We start from the raw sequence: 21,243 nt of genomic DNA, 5'->3' as shown, positions 1-21,243 counted from the left end.
GAAGCATTTGGATTGAGTACTAAAATAAAGCAAATAATTTGTCATCATTATTGCACAATACACACAGACATTAAAATGTCAAAACAGACTTTAAAACGTATCAACAAGATTAAACGAATTCAGATTTTTAAAACAAACAAACCACAAAAAAACCAAAACCTACTCCCAAAAACACCCCTAAACTATGACCCACAAAACGGAAAAGGGAAAAAAAAACAAACCCAAAACGAAACAAAACAAAAAACCACACAACGACTCGCAAGAAGAAGAAAAATAATTTAAAAAATAAATTCATACTTTTTCTTGGCTTGGTGGATTTTCTTTCTTCATCTTCAGTTTAATTTTACCCTTCTCAAAGAAATATCCAATAGTACTCCACATAACAGGTCAGAGCCACTCTGGTCTGGTCCTTATGTCTAGTCCCAGTTCAAAGACGGAGTGATTTAAAAAGTGCTTATGTATTCCAGTAGGACTTGCTTCTTCTAAGTACAATACAAAGCTCAATATCAACAGGTATCATCTGCAAAATAAATAAACAATAAAAAAATAAGACAAAAAAAAAGGGTCTAATTGAAAACAACAAGAAAACCACCCATTAAATCTCAAAAATTGCATTTCTAATATACACAAACCGATATTCTTACCATGATACCACCACTTGGTCTTCTTTGGATTTTTATTACACGTCTGTACATAAAAGGAGTTATCTGGAGGCCGTCTCTGCAAGAAAGCATAGGTTAAAATTGCTTTAAAAAGTTATGGTTTGAAGAAAACTCTCAGCTTCCTTAGCTAAGAAACCATGCAGATTTATTTTAATCAAACTGTCCATGTTATGTGCACCATAAAGACCAATTATCATCAAACCATCCATACTATGTACATTACATGACTAAGAAATAATTCTAATGAGGATTATGTCACAAGATGGCCAGCAGAAAGGACTACTGAATTCAAAATCAATAGTGTGTAAAATGTCAGAAAATTACCAATTGAAAATGACAATTGACAGTATTTCTTTATTAACAGAATGCAGTTATAAAAGCCAAAGCTCAGAATACTAGTTATATGCCACACAGCCCTAGTAGTCTCTTATATACTCCATTACTCAGATATGCTGTGACCAAAAGCATGTACAGTTGAGCGTGTATGACCTTCACCTTTTCCTTGCAGCTTGACAGCATGCTGATAATGCTAAGACAGACAGACTGCACAGACAATGCCGGAGACCAGTCCTCTGTTAAAATAGACATGCAGATGTGACCGTTGCTATAAACGTGAGGATGGATGGGTATATTCTCTCCCGTGAACATTACCTGTGGAAGCACAGACAGACACAGTGAAGTTGTTAAAATTATTTCTGTGACAATAATGAAAACTGCAGTGAATGATACAGCAAGAGATCCAGGAGAAAGCATCTATAATGGTTTCACAACTGTACATTAATAGAAGGAGAAACTAATAAGACTTGAAGTGCAGCTCATTCAGCATACCCAGTTCTTTCTGATTCCCTGGGGCATCTGGCACTGTCTCAAACGGGTGGAAAATCAAAGCAATGGGGCGTCTCCATGAGAGCAGACAGCCTATATCAGTCTGGTCACTCTCAGCTCTACGGTTCCATCATGTTTATACTTCAAAGCCACTCGCAGTAGCTTCAAAACACAACCATTACTGCCAGCTGCCCATCAGCTCACAGTGTACCATTCTGACTTTATGACAGCAAGCAGAAGCTGGACCAGTCAGTGAGCCCACATAGTCCTGCTGTTCCGTACAAGGTCACATGGACTAAAACAGGATATCAGGATATTCTGTGCTGATAATAATGACAACATCTAACAATTATACAGTGGATCAATCTTGTTATAATGGCAATGCCTTCTAAACATACTGATACTGTAAAGACAAAACAGCTGTTTCTGCAGCACATTCAAGTTAAACTAAAGATTAACAGTATAGACTGCCACCTTTTAATTGTGGGACTTTCAGGACATTGTGTAACAAATGTTCAGCAGGACATTGTGTGTTAATTCCCCCATTGCAGGTGATTAACCCTAACCTGCAAATGGCCATAGTACATACTCAAGACACATGTGGCAGCGCGTGGGGCTGAGCACTCTATGGGCACAAATTTCAGAGCAGTCTAAAAAAAAAATAAATAAATAAAAAAAAATTATATATATATATATATAGCCTGAAGGTTTCCAAAAGGCTGACTGAAAAAAATAAAAAGGATGGTGGTGACCCCAAATGCAAGGACCAGGAGTCAATAACGAAGAGCAATGTTTCAAGACATTATTATTTTAATCTTCAAAAACACTGGAGTCAAGAAACTCCTGTTTAGGCTTATCTAGTGTAAGGAATGAACTATATAACTAGATGCTTACATTGAATGTGCTTGATGTTTTAGATTTTGCAGCAATGCAAAGGTGTTGTCAAACGTTACAATGGATTCTGACTAGAAATACTACACCGCTACTATCTGCTTCTTTACTACAACTCTCCTGTAGCAGGCACCGTACCTGAGGGGAGTCAAAGGGGTACCGACTACTGAATTTGAAAAGCAGTTGAAATCGTTCTCCTTCATAAATAGTGCCAGAGGCTCCCTCCATATCTATGATCCACCTGCAAAGTGAGAAAACACAACCATAAACAGTACTAACATCCAAATAAAAAAAAAAATGACAAAAGAACATGTGTTGAATATTTTTTCACCAAAAAAAGGACTGAAAAATTTCTACCCATTTTTGTTGATTTAGTGGTGGGTTTGTAGACTATTAACTGGAAAACGCACCAACACAACCATTGTAATTGAACAACTCAGGTTTTATCTAGAGTAGATGTATCCATCACCTGCAGCAACATTGGACTGCAGTATCTTAACAAATTCAACATAATTAATGATTAAGTTCATACTAGTCAGTGGACAAGTCAAATCACGCATGCTAAATCAGAGAAGCTACTAATGTTTGCAGCGTTGTGTCCACTGGGTCTAGAAGCACATATAGCATAACCATGCTCTTACAACATTTTTTCTTAAAAAAAATTTAAAAAAGAAAAATGTCACCTCAAATAGTTGAAGCTGGATCAATTAAATTAGTTTAGACATACCAACTCTAGTCACTTCTATTTAGTGTTCTTATATATTGACACCAATCTCTTGTTTATGGTCTTGTTTTCTGTCTGTGTTATGATGCATGTGATTGATGTTATAGTGACCTCTAGTACAAACACCTAACTAAAAGCTGGTAAACAATATTGCTTCCCCCTTTTTTCTGACACATCGTTACCCATAAAAAAAATGTTGAAGAGGACTATATCTGATTTAGTCAGACGGACCCTATAACTAGTAAATAAAGAGGAACAGCAACACAATATTTTGATATTCCTACAACAGAGAAAGATAAAAAAAAAGAGAACTAATTTTCAGAGAGAACCACCCACATGCACAGCTTGCTTTGTGTATTTGTGTACGCGCATGTGTTTATTCATTCAATCAATCATTTATACAAACCCAGATTTCTTCCAATGTTATTCATAGTCTGTTCCTACCATGTGACTGGGTCTCCTCATTACACGAGGCCTGATGCACACTTTGTCCATGGCACACTTAACCAACCATCTAGTCTTTTCTAGTCAGTGTAGGACACCAGTAGAAATGGTGCTGTGTATCAGCAGGGATAGAAGACCTAAGACAGTAAAGGCTCTTGCACCCTGGGCCATGGCTACCCACTGCATTTTTGAAAGCCAGTAATAAGACAACCTTCTTTGTGTTCCTGTCTAATCTCTGTGACATCAACAAAAGTCACACAGCAAAACAGCAGCCAGAGGATTTGTATTCAGCTTCTCAAAAGGGGATAATTGGTATTCAACAGCCAATTATTATTATCACATTTTAGTATGTTTAAGGAAATGTAAAGACATGCACATCGGCGAAAAAAAACAAATAGCTTGGTGTGCTACTGTTTTGTAAAAAACAAAACAAAAAACAAACAACAACAACAACAACAACAAACTCTCGAGCTTTTCAGTTTAGGGATCCGCTTGAGTAAGCATATTTAAGAAGTCTTTAATAATCACATGGCTATTTAGTTATTTAAAATTATGATATTAAATATGCTATTAACAGGATATTGATATTAAAGTGGTTTAATATATTTCGCTCTCAAGTGCTTCAGATTAATTCAAAACACTAGACATAAACTCAATACAACCAACACACTTACTGTGTAATAGTATTCTGCACACTTTTCTCATTCAGAGTCATTCCTGGAGGTGGATCATTTTGCAAAGCCAATAGTTCTTTGTGAAGCCTTTTCTGTTGAGAAGGAAAACAGTTGAAAAACACAGCTAACCTAGGAATTGAATTTCTGATGAACACAGATTCTAGATATTTTAAATAGGTCTGGTCAACAAAATGACAATTTTCGTAACAGATCAACATATGTATTTTTAAGAAAAGTTTTCCAATAAAACTATGTTTGCTTAAACCTAATGGAAAGCAGTCAACACAAACTCAAAACAGTAGGTGTGATGTACACACCTACTAAGCATGTCCACATTAAGGTAGAAAGGGACATACAACCCTCAACATTACATGGCTGATTGCACACAAAGTTGGACACCACAGTCTGTACATACTTAACCAACAAGAACATGAAACTGAGCCAACCTGTAGAGTAAAAGACAAAATGACGGCAAAAACACATCCAAACCACAAAAAGGCTTTGTCAAATAAAAGTAAATACCTCAGTTATAAAATACCAGACACAAACAAAAAAGTTAGTAAGAGGGAATTATATTTTCTTTACATACCTAAAGCCTTTTTATTATGGCTTCAGTTATATTTAATAGCTTTAAAAGGTAACGCTAACAGTCTTCTGGAATCTCTCATAATTTAATGAACAATAGGCATTCTTACCCATTCAAATGTGGTAATAAACAATTCCCAGTAAAAAGGATACATCATTTTAAAATACTTTTAAAAAAAATGTTGCCTACTCTGTTCAAAGGTTTTCTTGATACCCAATAGCCATAATGTGTGAATTTTAGCTTGAAGAAGGTACAACTGGGTGCTTGCATGAACAAATGCTCATTGTACAATAGGCAAAAACAAAAACAAAACAAAATAAACATAGAAAACGGCAGATCACTGACATAACATCCCTGAGTAACCTGACTTAAACAATCTTCCCATCACAGCCAAAAAAACATGAAGTGTTGTACCTTGCAGCATGTAAACTATTTGCCAAATAAGCAACATCTTTCTGATAAGATCAGTATAATAATCAGCAGGTGAAATATAACAGTATATAAGTAACACTGTAAAACAGTGACCATAGCAAACCTGTTTAAAATGTTTTACATCACCATCACTTCCCAACAAATGCCAGGTGACACAGTCTGTGTTTGACCAACGTCACCATTGCCAACAAAACCAAAAAGTTGAAAACACTGTCAGCGATTAGCCTCTCAATAGGCTGGTGTCTGTTAATATATTTCTATAGTAAGTGACTTAAGGAGAGCCCAGTGCCATTTTTATATGTCCATCACTAAAACAGCCACAGGATTCCAACCTGAACTTCAGCTAAGCAAACTATGAATTATTTAAGTGAGCGTTTACTGCATACACTGCCTTTATTAAGAGCATGTTAAATGGCAAGGCCTTCTCTGCATGCCTACCACAACCTCCCCTTCTATGTCAGCTTCTGACTTCTGTTAATAAACCTTTTTATACAGTACCCTCCAGAGGTTTGTTTTAGATGCATTTTAATCTGTCTGTATTAAACCTAAAAAGATCCAACATGAGGCAAAGAAAAGAAAGTTATAGAAGATATAGAAAGTATTTGTTTGTATATTATTATTGGCAAATTTAAATTCATTTTTACCATTATAATGAATAATTATAGAAATGGTGACAAGTCTGATGGACAACCCGGAGAACAAAAGATAAACCTGATGACTAACAGGATTAGCACAGTAAAGGAACACTACCTAACATCTGGGGAGTTTTAATTTTTTAGTTACATTAAATTCTTTCCAAGGCTAGTAGACATCCTTTGTGACAGGGAGACGAATCCATGCATTCTCTTCGGAAAACAGCCTAGTTTGGCGAGGTCCCTGCTGAAACACGACTCATTCAGTCAGTGATTTGCCAGGGTTAGTAGCTAAATGTGCTAGAGCAGGGAATTCACCAGACTGCAGAGCGCCCAGGATTCGAACTGTTCATCCGTTTATCAACACAAGGGAAACCGTTAACCTAGCCATACAATCCATGTGTAAGATTATACGTCGAATGAGGGGCTAATCGAGTGTACAGCGGACCTAAGTTAATTTCGGGAGAAGCATTTTTAATACGTCTAATACTTTTTACGGACAATGGAAAATATCGCTCCACTGTAACCTAGGAAATTATTAAATTACCTGAGTCCATGTTTCATAGAACCCTGGATAAATGTTGTACTTCACCCTCCTTGGAAATAACACAATGAAATAAATTAGTTGACTAACCGGAGCTACTAATGTATCTTAACGCCAGTGAAATGAGGTGGCTAGGACAGCGAACCCCAGCTAGCCTCTATTTATGTTTACCTGCTGCCGTGCATCCTGGCAGCACTGATTTTCCAGAATTCCCATTCCCAATGGTCAGAGAACGATGTAAACAAACAGGCTTAGATGGCCAGGTTACTTTTTCACTAAGAAACTATGCAAGAGCCTATGTAGCTTAAGTTAGTTTGAGAAGCTAACGTTAGGCTATTTGAGTTAGCTAGCCATCATTTGAAGCGACACAAGCTAACGTCAAATGAGCAACTCTTCACATTGCAACAAACTAAAAAATACAACTAGATACTAGATAGATGGCGACTATAGTTATTTTACTGTACGACTGTCTTGTGCATCTAGTTATCATAGATGGGCAAGATCAACAACTGGGTTAGCAAAGCTACACCGTAGCGAGTGTAAACAACCCGGCCAGCCAAGCAGCTGAAGCTGCGAAGGAACGAGAATACAGCGGCAGTAAATTGTTTGTACGACTTACAAAACCACCACTCAATACCTTTGTTCACTGAAGGTGTTCCACATGGTTTAGTGTCACTACAAATAAACACAACACAACCACAGAGATAAAAAAAAATAAAATAAAATAAAATAAAACAAAACAACAACAAAAGACGTGACTGGTAACCCCTTACCTGCATGGACGCCATGATGGGAACCCCCCCCGTCAGCGAACTGAAATCAGCGCGAGCAGAGTACGTCACGAGCACAGATCACGAGGAATCGACTGCAGCGCTGCACAAAGCGCCCGAGCCGCCACACCTGACTTACCTACTGCACATGTTCCGCGTTTCTAAATTGAAATATTATAAAATACAAGTCTTGCACGGCACGGAAACTCCTAAGCTGCGGGATCATTTTTACATTTTACAATGTAAATTGGCATGCCCTTAGTTAAGAAAGAAATAAAAAAGGCCTAACAAATTGACGCAGTACATTAAAATACAATACCTAAATGTACCAATTAAACATTTGGTATGTATATCTCTACATGTTAACATTTCAAGCCATTTATATATTTATACGCAGCTGTCACTAACATTAACTGTGCGTTCCTAAAACATATTCATGAGTTATGAAATCAATCTGAGATGCAGATATAATTGTCAACTTCTGATACCCCTTATACTGTAATGAAACTAGACTTTGCTGATATTGTTGTTTAAGATACCATGGCAAAGTGAGAATGAATAGCAATGCATTTAAAATATTTTTGTAGGAAGGTTGATTATGCTTAACAGTGTATCTTCTTTATGGTGATACTGATAAGGTTCATTGCAATCATGCATGAAAACTATGACATGGCATTAATGTGGTGATTAAGTGACTGATCTATCCACACAGGGAATCACAGCCTCAGCATCAAACAGAGTTATTTGTCATCTAATAAGTGCATAAATAAAAAGAATGCTGTGTGACTTGGTGATGGTAGACAATACTTTAAGTTTAATTTTACACAAACTCATTTAGGATGATTTCTCCTGTTACAGCAGCAAAAAGTAGCCATCTTACCAAAGAAGATAAAAAGAAAATAATAATATAAATATATAACCATAATAAAATTAGCAATACTGAATTATCAATAAATTAAAACATTTTAATGCAGTAAAACCATAACCACCAATGGATATACACAGAATGTACAAATCAAGCACTTTCTTAATATTACAAATTAAACCACATCGCAAAGCAAAACTGTGCTACATGGCAAACAGGTTCAATCCTTTTAACAGTCTAAAAAATTAGCAGCCATTAGCAGCTCCAGTGCAATCTCAGGTGTGATAGGAAATTCTGGGATTTCTGTAGAGCTGTTTGTATAACAAACTTTGTAGGTAAAATACATGCACACTTGAGGGAACATGGGAAGGAATCTCCCAAAAATTTATCTCATTTGTTTTATTTTCTGCAAACTGACCAGAAGACCAAACTTTCTCTCTCTCTCTCTCTCTCTCTCTCTCTCTCTCTCTCTCTCTCTCTCTCTCTCTCTCACACACAAACAATTAAATAATCTTATTCAAGATCCTTGAAACAAAAGACAGACATGTTAAACAGTTGCAATACCACAAATGGTAAAATTCTTATGCTTATGTTGTCAGAAGTTGTCAGTCACAGTCAGATAAATTATACAGAAAGACATAAGCTTATTAAAAGGACCACTGTGAAACAACCTTAGGCCAATGAAATATATTATCGAATACTGTGATGATTTAAGTTGTCAATTATCATTCTGTTGCATTCTGTCACATACCATGACCACGTCCCATTTTTGTGATCTACTCTCCAGCAGAGTGAAAAATGCTTGTCCAGAACAAGAGTGTCTATGCACTTTGACAATATTTTGGTTTTGAACCAAATGATCACTGAGACCTTATTTTAAATGTTAACAATTTTACATAAAATAAAAATGAAACATAACTAAAGTACTTCACTTGATTCCCACTGAATTTAACTATTAAATTTCTGTTATGAGTACAAAGAAATGCTGGTCGGTGTAAACAACTGAAAGTTTAAATGGGCAATAATTGCAGCATTATTTACCTGTTTGAACCAGTCTGTTGATAAAAAGTTTAAATCAGTTACTACCGGAAAACAACACACTATTCAAAACTAATTTTGTAAAATAGGGTTGTTTTCTTTTCCCAGAATAAAGATTTGCAATCTTGTAATTCTCTGTCAGTCTCCTACTGAGATGCATTAGTTCATTTACTTAGCACCTACAAAGAAAAGGGTCACCTGACTGAAACAATGAAAGGTCCTGTAATGCTCACATGGGGTACTTCTCAACTAAATTTGCAACACAATAATGTAATTTATTGCTATAATTCTGGAGAAAATACTTGTTTGTCTAAATTAACATTATTGACCAAGACTCCTGTGCAAAGCAATAGACAACCGAGAAAAGAGACACACTCACCGGGACCACTCAGCATAGCTTTGATGGTGCCAGACGTTATGGCATGCTCTCTCTTCACAATAGACTCATGTCCATCTGAAGAGATTAGCTTTACATATACAGCATCAGGACCCTCACAGCTGCCATAGGTTTTCTCTTCTCCATCTGTAATTAATATTACACACTACATTCAGACCAACCGATTCAAATCCAAGTGCTACTTTAAATGTTTAATACAGACCCATTCTTCCTTCAAGAGAGGTTCCTGCAAAAACAGTATAGTGTTATGTCATACAACAATAAAACAGCATTAATAATTTAAATATGTAGTTTAATCATTAATGCTTACGATGCATTTACGTAGCTAGTTATCTATCCATATAAATACGTACATGCGGCATACACTAACATACACAGTTCAAAACTCATGACACATAAAACGTAATGGAGTAACCTAATCAAATCGCACTTTACTGATGATGATGATAGCACTCGCGGCTAGTTTCGTCCTAAGCATTACACTTGTTTATCTTATTTGTTTATCACGCTTTAGCTTTCTGACGTCAGAGTAATTTGTAGCTTCATCAGCAAAATACCTAAAGCTAGCTATCTAGTCAGTCAACAGTTTGACTAAACCCATAAAACCAAAATTGCATCTAGTTAAATAGGTTGAAGTCTCTTACGCAGTTTACTTACAAATCAGAATCTGGTAGAAAGCCAAGTCTTAATATAATTTGTTAGCTAAGGCCTCAAATTTATATTAACAGGACTTACATAACCAGGTCCAATCAGTTAGTTGGCTGGCTGGCTGGCTAACGCTAGCTCACCAACTCTGCTTGACATAGCGAAAACTACGTTGTCTAGTATTTCAAAAATAAAAGTTTTTGAACACGTCTCAGTTCGACAGCTATGGGGGGGTCTTCTGTTTATCAGGAGTCCTCATTAATCTCTTAAGTATGTACAATATAGTATACTCTATTGTTAAGTGTTTGGTTAAATTCCATACTACCTAAAGTATATAAGGATATGATACATCTAATCTGGCAAATTTCAAAGTTGGATCATTTTTTCCGGCCTTCTTCTATGGGCACAATGATAAACTCGAAAACTACTCTATAGCAGTTTAGAAAATCCCTTTGTCTACATTCCAGAGTTATTATTTATCAGAAGTAGGAAGAGTAGCCAAAACTGTACTCAAGTAAAAGTACTGTTACCTTAAAATAATAATTACTCTAAAAAGTCTACTCAAGTAGTGAGTTACTTTTATATATATATATATATATATATATATATATATATATATATATATATATATATATATATATATATATATATATATATATATATATATATATATATATATAATAACAGCTAAATAAGGCTGTTATTACACATAGAAATATGGAAATATGTACGGTCTTGTACAGGTGCTCAGTATCCAGCAATAGTTTGCCAACACAGAGGGGCTTCACTTTCCTCGGTACAGATTTTGCATAGACCTACTATACATAACGATATGTGAGTTTAATCGGTTCTAAACTATTTGTTCAAAGTGGATACCTCTAAAATCAATTCGGTAGATCACGTCTGCTAAATGCCATATATGTAGATGTAAATATATTGGGTTAAAAAAAAAACCGAAAACATATTTGGATTCAACGTCCAAAAATACGTAATAAACAGTTGTTTTTCTTTGCTATGGGTCTGTCCTAGTTAGTTCGTGTGTTATGTTTAGACTGAGGTTTTTCATATACGCTAAATGTTATGCATATAACATAAGCCACAAGCATCGCAGTTCTGTTGCTTTTATGATACTTGTAGTCTATGGCTACGTAGCTAGCTAGCCTTTTTTCCCCCTCAGAATATCATTGATATCGGACCACACTTTACTTTCGTATTGATAATGCATATTAGGATTTCACACAGAGATATGTGATGCTTAAAGAAAGGGATATATTGCAAGCTACTTTTCATAAATGTCATTTGAATCCCATGCCGGAAAATGTGCCTGTTCGGTGTTCATTATGTCGGTCAGCTGTCCAGTTGTGTAAGTTACTGAAGCAAAGCGGTGGCACCTAGTTATCATCCTTAGGGATTTCACCAACCCACCCCGCCGGAAGAAATAAAAGTACTTTTTGACCTCGCAAATGTACTCGAGTAAGAGTATAAAGTACACTGTTTTAAAACAACTTTTAAAAGTACAATTTGTTCAAAAAGGTATTTAGGTAAATGTAACGGACTAAATTTAACGCATTATTTCCCAACGCTGTTATTTATTATAGAGGAAGATGTCAGCACAGAGAAGAGCTCAACATTGCATTGGATGGTAACTTTGATAGACATCCATCGCAGAGAGGTACGGGATTCACCTCTAAGAACTTAAAATGGTGAAGTAACATATGGATAGCTAGAGGAATGTCCTGTAGCAACAAAGCTTGTACTATGTATTATGGAGAATGTTGGTTGGTTGGTTTTTTTGTTAGTTTTGATAAGATGTACTGATAGTTCTGTCCGATGTTTATTCTTTTTTAAATGTAATTCTACATTAAATCGCTGTTAAATGCTGAATCGCTAAAAACCTTCCCTTCTCAAACGCAAACGTGATCTCGCGATAACACGTCCCGTCCCGTCACTCAAACTGTTCCGTCACTCAAAAATTGCCTTCGCGTCTCAAACGCAAACGTGATCTCGCGATGACAGGTCATGTGACATTTTAGCTACACAGAAGCGATGCAACATCGTAAACAACATGGCGTGCCACGGATACAAACAGAGTTGGTCTTGATTACATTTTAGCTAAAAGTGTACATCGTAAAGAGTTGACAGTAATATTTTAAAAAAATAGATGGTGACATCGCAATAGCTTGATCATCTAACTTGGAGTGCGGGAAAAGCAGACCAAGACAGCTGTCAAAAGCTTGCAGCATATACGGCATATCGGTAGGTAGCCATCAGACTAGTGGCTGGTTAGCGTTAGCATAGCTGTGTGTGCTAATGATAAACGGTAGCGAGTTAACGTTAGATAGCAACGGCACTGACTCTTCTTTCAGCCGTTAAAATTAATGTTTCGTATGTCATTTTGTTATATCATCTGCATTTAGCTGATTCTGACTTCGCACGCCAGTCAGTCTAGTTCACACTGATCTTGTAGTCCTTAATAACATCCCGTTATTTTACTTTAGCCAACGATTTAAATACGCTGAATATTTCACGATGAACTCGGTAGGCATATGGTACCTTTCCCCGTCAATGCGCCAGTATAAAAGCAGTTAAGACTTTACCCACTTTGCTGCTCTTTATCCTGAGGCTGTATTGTCTCCTGTTTCATCTTGTCCACAACGACAATGTAATCCACTGACGGATGGAACTGACTAAATCTTAAAAAAAAAAAAAAAAACCGCTGATGGTAGAGTATATCCAATGTACACATATTTCTCTATTAGGTGCTCAGTCTATGGGCTCCCAGTCCAGTTCTGGGATGTCCGGTCGGGGCTCCAGCGACAACCCAGACCAGTCAGAACCAGAATCCAACCAGAACTCGACCCACAGGAGCCGCAGGCAGACCGACAGAGCATCCACATCTGAGGAGGACGTCAACCTAGCGCAAGTACTGGCGTACCTACTGAGAAGGTAGACTATAGCAGTCACTGCTGTCATTTCAGCACAGTAGAACATTATGGGTATAGTTTTTTATGCGTTGCTTTCATATTTAAAATATGGCCAACCAGAAACAAAGTGCTTGCATTGTTTGGGGTTTAGTGTGTGTGTCGTGGTTTATCCGGGTGGTAGGGGCCAGGTGAGGGTGGTCCATGGAAGCAGAGCGACAGGTCTGCAGCTCGTCCAGTCAGTTTCAGACTCGGACGAGGACAGCGATGGTGCTTGGGAAGGCCGTTTAGGACATCGCTATGATCCACCTGGTAATTATGCTCACCTAGTAATTACACGCACCTGGTAGTTACACTCATATGGTCCTAGTTCTGTCAGCTTCAGCTTTCATTTTCTGTAGCAGCTGAGCAGCGCATTTGTTATAATGTTCAACACGGTGTTACAAAAGATTTTGTTGTACTGACATATTTCTTGGTAGATTTTGCTGATATTCCTGACGTTAATTCCTCTTTTATAGTGGACACCCAGCCAGACACTCAGGAAGTGGATCGCAGTGAGATCCGTACTCAAATCTTGTTGGCCACTGCCTCCTCAGGCTTAAAGGGCAGATACAGCTTCACACATATGCTGGCCCAGGTGAGTGACTTTCCTCCGCTAAAAACCATATGTGCATGTTTCTCACACCCTGTGCCTTTCTTTCATATGCAGTCTTTCAAAATTTAAAGAGATTTTGAGCAGAATTAGGCAGGTCATGTGTATGAGGATTACAATTTAATTACTTTGTCGGGTTTACAAAATTTCAAGATCTGTAATATTGTGTGGATTGATATGATTTCAGCATTGCTAAGGAAAATTCAATGCACTATATTTCATGTTATCTAGTAAGCATCTGGCACTGGATTACAGTTTTTTGAAGTTTCATTCATTACTTTGTGTCATCAAACAACAGACACCATACACTTTATTTACTGTATAGAAACTATACAGAAACTACAACTATTTTATAATTAATTGTAATGAGTCTGTAAACCTTGGCCTATTGTAATGTAATACATCTGTGAGATTTTGACAACTCAGGGTTATATAGAATGACCATAACTGGTATGCGTTGTCTGACCTAGCGGGAGCAGGGACGCTGTCGAGGATCCAGTTTCTCTCATGGGGAGTGCAGTCGTATTCGCTCACAGTGAGTTTATACGAAGTAGCACTCGCACATATCCATATACAGCTCTGGAAAAAAATAAGAGACCACTACAAAATTATCTTTTTCTCTAGTTTTATAATTGATGGGTATGTGTTTGACCAGGCTGAGCGGTTTTTGTTTTGTTGTATAAACTACTGGCAACATTTCTTCCAAATTCCAGATAAAAATATTGTATTTTAGAGCATATTTTTTTAATGAAAATGACTAATGGTCAAAATAACAGAACAGTTACAGAAATTTCAGACCACAAATAATGCAAAGAAAATCATATTCATTTATAAATATGTGTTTGCTGCTTGCCTTGTTCTTATGAACAGTTTTTGAAAATGTCAAGACTGATGCACACTGTATCCCTCTGCCAGTAAAGCTACAATTGAACCCTTCTTTTCCTCATGAAGAGCCTCTCTTTCCAACTCTTGGCATGGCCTGAAGCTGTATTTTGACTACACTTGCTTTTTGCATCCCAGCACTGCTCTTCCCATGCAGCTGGTTCTATCACAGGAGAACAGTGATGACAGCAGCAATGGTTTTCATACTGTTGGTCATTAGAACAGGACTTTGTTAAAGTGATCACCTGTTCAGCATCTCATTAAGTAGAATGAGGTGTGTCTGTGAAGGAATTCAACAAACACCTGAATGGAACGGCTGCTGTACATGTGGAGATGCTTATTTAAGAAAAAATTGGAGTGGTCTCTTATTGTTTTCCGGAGCTGTATATACACACAAAGACTCCTGTATAACCAGCCACTACCTGTGAAACATTTGACTGATAGAATAAGGTTTAATGCTGGTGATTAAGGCCCAGATTGACCCTAATCTGTGCCCTGAGAACACAGTGTTTGGAGATTTGGTATTATAGGTTCTTGCAGGTCCTTTTTGGTTATGCTCTCGATCAGAGGTCATAAGTACTGTCCCTACTTATGGCTTAATCAAACTCATCCGGGTCTGTCCATCAGTTTCCTGCCCAACCACGTGGTACATAAAGACACATACCAGCAGAAAGCCTTCTGTGGAGTTTACAGTGATGATGGGAATATGTTCCTCTCTGCATGTCAAGGTAATAAAAGAAAACTGAGCTATAATAATGTTATTTTTATAAAAGCCATTCAGCATGAACTTTTACTAAAACTATCTATGTACTACAAATACCATATAACCATACCTTTAATTCTGTTATTATACTACAGTGTTACTTTATGACAATTACCTAAAGATTAACGGTAAAACGATCCTTCATGCAGTTGTCTGTTGAATCTGCTTCTTAACTAATCGGCATTTCTTTCCCTCCAGACCAGAATATCCGTCTGTATGACACCAGGAGAGGTGGCTTTACTCTAAAGCGGACGATAAAAGCGAGGGATGTGGGCTGGAGTGTGCTGGACGTGTGCTTCACCCGTGACTCTCGCTCTGTCCTCTACTCCAGCTGGTCTGACTACAGTAAGATAAGAGTACACACACTCACACACATGCTCACATGTACACTGCTAATACTTCTGTTTGGATTTAGAAGTGAGACAATGACATTAAAATGCAAGTAATTGAGTTTACAGCATGGAGCATCCAAGACGTACTTAATTCAAAAGACTTTCTTGTATTAAGGGAGGGTGTAACATCCAACTTAGTTATCATAACAAGGCATATTACCACAAGTAATATACCAAAATAGTGACAGACCTGCTTTAGCGTGTCAGGTTTTGTGATCTTCTGTTTGTTCCTGCCATTATATTGCAGGCACATGCACATATGCATGTATATATGCAGACGCGCGTACACACACACACACACACACACACATACACACACACACGCACACACACATTCATATGTGCATCCGCACACACACCTGCATCCATGAACATGCACTCCCACACACTCACTCATGCACAAAGATCCACATATGCGCCTATTGATGAGCTGAACTGTTCTCCCAACATGGTATTGGGAAATGGAGGGTATAGTTGATCCTGAAATAGACTGTGCTAATCACCAGCCTGAACTGTTTACCCTCTACAAACTCTCAGCTGGAAATGGTTTGGATCAGAGTATAGTCTGGTATACACAACCTGACTACCAAGGGGGAATGCAGTTGGAGGCTTAGGTATGACTTGTTTTTTTTCCCATATTTTCTCCTTGTAGTTCATGTCTGCAGTATAGATGGCGAACATCAAACGCACATCGCTCTGGACCTCAAGTTAGTGTTTCCCTCTTAGCCCATTTTAGCATTAAAACCCAGGTAATCACTGGCACAGAACCCCTTGCTGTGGATGAGTGACAGTAGAGCACATTACCATAAGAAACATTCACCATTTCATTCATCACATGACTGTGAGTGAGTAAATTAAAGCTCCTGCTAGCAAAGTCTTATGTTTTATTGATGGTATAAAGGCTGATATTTAAAAGTTGTTGCGCATTATTTTAGCATTAAAGCAGACCTGGCCATATCCACCAGTGTAGTAGAATAGAACTATATTAGAATTCACTAGCCCTCCTCTGTAATCCAATGATTTCCTATGCAGGTATATAAAAAAAGAAAAGCATTTTTATTGTTATTTTGATTAATATGTAAGTGCAGGGTTTATGTACAGGATTTCCCCAATATTTACCAATATGTTACTCTAAAATAAGCATACAAATTAATATTCTATCAAGTATTATTTGATTTATTATAATTATTATTATATTCATTATATCTGCTTTTGTTGGTTGCCTCTGATATTCCAGATAAATAGCACTTCCTTTTCTGAACTTGTTTAGAGTCTCTCAAACAGCACTGATCTGTTAAACCTGAATTTTAAATAGTGTAGTTTGTGTGAAATTATTAGTTAATCTGAATTACTCATCCCACACGTTGTTCTCATAATTCTCTGGAATTATTGGCTCTCTTGGCAAAGATGAGCAGAAAACACCACTGCTAAAAAAAAAAAAAGTATCACCTTGATTTTTATCATCTTATTGAATCTAAAGAAAAATGTAAACCCAAAATCAAGGTAAAATTTGTTTTAAAAAATGATTATGAAGATAGAGCAGTGGAAAAATGCCCAGCCTCTAAAGGTGAAATGAGAACTATGTATTTTTACTAACTTTTTGTTGCATAACGTTAAAGAAATTGACATTGTGTTGTAGCCAGTCAGAGCCTGTCATAAAAGTTTTTGGATTATAAAGGTTCACCCCATCTGAAATTAAGATGCAGCCTCATCCTTGGTTCATCTCCATCAGCTTGGAGACCCAACAGTGTTTTACATTTGCAAAACTGATTTGTGTTGTGATGTTGATTACTGAAGATGTTGACAGTTTGTGGGACTGGTTGATGTTGTGATGCTGCTGCTGATGTTCATGATACCTGATGATGCTGGTGATTCATAGAGCTGGATGGTGTTGTAATTTAATGTTCTCACATGCAGAAACTGCACTCACATAGGGTCCCTCCCATGTTATCCATAGAGGAAATTGTAAAGTCTGGTAACAGCTGACCAAACAGTATCAGATTTTGCACAAGTGAAATGATGTTTGTTAATGTGACTCAATGAAAAAAGGTAGATATATTCTGTATGTACATTTTGAGTACTTAATTACAGCTATGACCTCACTGGACTTTCAGTTGCTTTATTCACTGATCCTTGCAGAGCCAATGCACAAATGTAACTTTGTTGTTTTTTTATCATCTCAGTCCAGATGAGAGAAGGTTCTGTGTATTTTCGCTGGCAGCATCCACAGATGGGACAGAAATTCTGGGCGGGTCGGTATCCCTTTCCTTCTTGTTTTCTGAGTGACATCGTTATAATGACACCTTGAGATGATTAGTGATGTTATGCATGGTTGCAGTATGTATTGTGTGTAGTTTGTATAGTTTTGTAAAGATATTTAAATAAATGTATTCAGTAATGTATTTTCTTCTCTAACAGAGCAAATGATGGCTGTCTGTATGTATTTGACCGTGAACAAAATAGGAGAACTCTAAAGGTAAGTGCATATTTCAGCATGTACCATGCAGAGACCCAGGAATCTGTTTTTGTGTACACAGTGCAATTGCAGAAACAAGGCATATGATTGAGGTGCAGATGTGTGTGGGCATGGCAGAATACACGACCAGCAGATGTGGTTAGATTGAATACACGATCAGATCAGTAGATGTGGTTAGACCGAATACGTGATCAGATCAGCAGGTGTGGTTAGATTGAATACACGATCAGCAGATGTGGTTAGGCATGTCTCCGCAATAGCTAACCAGACCCCTTTAAAAGCCAAGCGTGAGCATAATGTTTGTGATTAAAATGCCATTGTGAGAAATTGGACGTGTCTGTATTTAGCTGCATAAAGTGAGGAAAATGGAGTTGAACTTGGATTTATGCTAAGAGCAGGTCTGAGGAGGCAGTAGTGCAAAGGGGTTCCCAAGTCCCGTAGCACTGGCAGATGTTAAATGTTATACCTGCTATTGTGCCAATCCACCCACCCTGTCGTACTTATTTCTGTCCACCAAATTAACAAATTTGCTACAGCATTAGTAAAATGCAGCATCAGGCAGCTTTAATGCCCAAGCACAGCCTCAAGATTAGAGCTCCTGGACTTAAATCATAACGCTCTTCACCCATGATATTTTTATTTTTGTGTATATGATTGTGTGAGTTTCTTCTGAAGTTGTAGAAGGAACCTCTACTGAATTTTTACTGACACTCAATATTTTTACGCCATTTAGGACTTAATGCTTATTTTAATAAATATGGCCAGAATTTTCTATACACACATAATGACACTAGTGGAAACCTTGACTCATCTAAATATAAGTCAACCAAGTCTTCCTGGACACCTCTTAGAGGCAAATTTGAAGCATGTTAATATTAATATCTGTGAAAGACATTTGTGACATAAATTTAAACCAACCTGCTAAAAAAGCTTAATCCTTCATGGAATTAATGTTATGATTTATAGATCTACTGTTTCATATCTAAACTGGCTCCTCCTACAAAATCAGAAGCACTTCACTTGCATAGCTGATGAAGAACCTTTGTCCAAAGTGTCTTGTTTCTCTAGAAACTGCAATTTTCTTTTCTTCATTTTTCTCTCTCTCTTTTTTCTTTCATACATATGTATATGTATGTATGTGTCTTTGTGAGTGTGTGTGTGTGAGAGAGTACCTGTGCACTAGGGGTGTGTGTGTGTGTGTCTGTGTGTGTGTAGTACTAACTCTAGTACTAACTAACTGTAGTACTAACTGTCCACCGCTCAGATCGATGCCCATGAGGATGATGTAAACACAGTGGCGTTTGCTGACGGTTCATCACAGCTGCTGTTCTCAGGCAGCGATGATGCACTCTGTAAAGTGTGGGACAGACGGACACTAAGGGAGAACAGACCCCAGCCTGTGGGCCAGCTGGCAGGACACAGAGATGGCATCACATTCATACACAGCAAGGTGAATAGTTCAAGAAGAGCTAGGGGAATGACCCATAATGCACCACCACTACACACCATCACCAAGTATTCTCAGGCAGACAGACACACACATTAACAAAGACCTTGAATACACACAATGAAATGAGTTTTATGTACACCCAGACAAAAAACTGTCAACTGCTTCTCATTGTAACAAACATTTTGGAGCGTCTTCACCCAAAGCAAAACACGTAAAGACACGTGACAAAGCACACAGAGAACTCTAGAATCTAATGTTAAATTGCACTGAACCCTGATGTTATTGTGGAACACCTGATGGCCCTTGTAGTGCGATGCCCGGTATCTGATCAGTAACTCTAAGGATCAGACCATTAAGCTGTGGGATGTGAGGAAGTTCTCCCCTAAAGAAGGCCTCGCTGCTTCACGCCTCGCTGTGACCCAGCAGAACTGGGACTACCGATGGCAACAGGTCCCCCAGAGAGGTGTGTTTGTGTCTGTGTGTGTATGTCTGTAATTGTGTTTAAGACTTATTTTCTACTATCTAGGCCTAATAACTATTAAAGTGGTTTCTGATAGAAGTGAGGTTTTTTTTTTTGTTGTTTGTTTGTTTTGCCCCCCCCCCCCATGGAGGATGCATATTGAACTGTTTTTTGAAATATCAGCAGTTAATCAGTAACCTTACTACAAGTGTAGCCTGCTTGTATTAATATTTGTCAACCTGGGTCATGTACATACATTGCTCACTAGAAGTCTTTGAATCCTTGGCTTCTCAGAAATGACAGCAAAACAACTCAAAAACTAGAATTCACCATATTTGGAGGAAAAGTTTTTTTTTAAAATTTTATTTGTTTATTTTTATTATTATTATTATTATTTTTTATAAATCTGTTTACAAAAACACTACTGTTAACTGCTCCTCACACAGTTATGTGGGGCCTTTTATTATATATGTTTAATTGTGGAACTAAATAATGCGTGTGCACATTTGTGCACATGTGCGTGCGTCTGTGTGTGAGTGTATGTGCATAAGAGGAAAACATCTAAAGTAAAGGAGCATAATATACTGTAGATGAAGGGTTGAACTTAAACTCTTCAATTATTTTTTACAAATCTTTATTTAATTTTGTGTCACCATACACCTGTGTAATAGACCACGTCCTACAGCATTAACCAGGGTGATTGTCTCACTGCTACCGTTCCTTCCCTGGGTAGCTCTGAAGAGGCACAAACTCACCGGCGATACCTCGGTGATGACCTACAGGGGTCATGGCGTCCTGCACACACTCATCCGCTGTCGTTTCTCACCTGAGTTCAGCACGGGACAGAGGTTCATCTACACGGGCTGTTCAACGGGCAAGATCATTAGTAAGTGTGCAGAGTCAGGACAGCAGTTTGGAAGAAAGCACTTCCCTAGCTACCGCCTTCCTTGTCTGACCTCATTTTTCTTTCTTGTGTCTAGTCTACGATGTACTGACGGGCCGTGTGGTGTCCAGTCTGACCGGTCATGAGGCTTGTGTCAGGGATGTCAGTTGGCACCCATACCAGGACAACATCATCAGCAGCTCTGTGAGTGAACACTGGCAAGCTGCTGTATCGG

At 37.7% G+C, this 21,243-nt stretch overlaps 3 protein-coding genes across 5 annotated transcripts in view; 1 reads left to right on the top strand and 2 right to left on the bottom strand.

The window, feature by feature from the left end:
* Positions 1-268: 268 nt before the first annotated feature.
* flj11011l (probable ubiquitin-conjugating enzyme E2 W-B) lies at positions 269-7,217 on the bottom strand. 3 transcript variants are annotated; one of them, XM_027023952.2, is made up of 9 exons: positions 7,188-7,208; positions 7,052-7,089; positions 6,586-6,609; positions 6,418-6,466; positions 4,221-4,312; positions 2,517-2,619; positions 1,158-1,313; positions 645-720; positions 269-520 (listed from the first exon to the last, which is right to left on the bottom strand). In XM_027023952.2, the coding sequence occupies exons 2-9, from the start codon at positions 7,075-7,077 to the stop codon at positions 507-509; spliced, it is 540 nt and encodes a 179-aa protein (XP_026879753.2). In that variant the 5' UTR covers positions 7,078-7,089; positions 7,188-7,208; the 3' UTR covers positions 269-506. The 3 variants fall into 3 exon arrangements, with proteins under 3 accessions (XP_026879753.2, XP_026879755.2, XP_026879752.2); XM_027023954.2 differs by lacking the exon at positions 6,586-6,609 and having other exon boundaries at positions 7,188-7,217; XM_027023951.2 differs by lacking the exons at positions 6,418-6,466; positions 6,586-6,609; positions 7,188-7,208 and having other exon boundaries at positions 4,221-4,666; positions 7,052-7,074.
* Positions 7,218-8,278: 1,061 nt separating this feature from the next.
* Positions 8,279-9,846, bottom strand: eloca (elongin C paralog a). Its single transcript, XM_035526426.1, is given in 4 exon segments — positions 8,279-8,402; positions 8,404-8,479; positions 9,467-9,629; positions 9,838-9,846. Coding segments are annotated over 4 exon segments (372 nt in total).
* A 2,310-nt stretch (positions 9,847-12,156) lies between these two features.
* The window catches only part of dcaf11 (ddb1 and cul4 associated factor 11), a 9,775-nt gene continuing 688 nt past the window's right edge, over positions 12,157-21,243 (top strand). The window contains exons 1-14 of the mRNA XM_027023963.2: positions 12,157-12,385; positions 12,889-13,075; positions 13,235-13,362; positions 13,569-13,687; positions 14,173-14,237; positions 15,212-15,312; positions 15,546-15,692; positions 16,392-16,446; positions 17,923-17,991; positions 18,158-18,215; positions 19,480-19,665; positions 19,975-20,128; positions 20,859-21,011; positions 21,106-21,212. Coding sequence (XP_026879764.2) covers positions 12,900-13,075; positions 13,235-13,362; positions 13,569-13,687; positions 14,173-14,237; positions 15,212-15,312; positions 15,546-15,692; positions 16,392-16,446; positions 17,923-17,991; positions 18,158-18,215; positions 19,480-19,665; positions 19,975-20,128; positions 20,859-21,011; positions 21,106-21,212 — 1,518 coding nt within the window. The 5' untranslated portion in view covers positions 12,157-12,385; positions 12,889-12,899. The remainder of the gene's footprint in view (positions 12,386-12,888; positions 13,076-13,234; positions 13,363-13,568; positions 13,688-14,172; positions 14,238-15,211; positions 15,313-15,545; positions 15,693-16,391; positions 16,447-17,922; positions 17,992-18,157; positions 18,216-19,479; positions 19,666-19,974; positions 20,129-20,858; positions 21,012-21,105; positions 21,213-21,243) is intronic.

The sequence above is a fragment of the Electrophorus electricus genome, chromosome 5, assembly GCF_013358815.1.
Source record: "Electrophorus electricus isolate fEleEle1 chromosome 5, fEleEle1.pri, whole genome shotgun sequence".
NCBI classification, from domain to species: domain Eukaryota; kingdom Metazoa; phylum Chordata; class Actinopteri; order Gymnotiformes; family Gymnotidae; genus Electrophorus; species Electrophorus electricus.
Note: the sequence above shows the minus strand (reverse complement) of the source record. Positions and strands in the feature narration are given on the sequence as shown.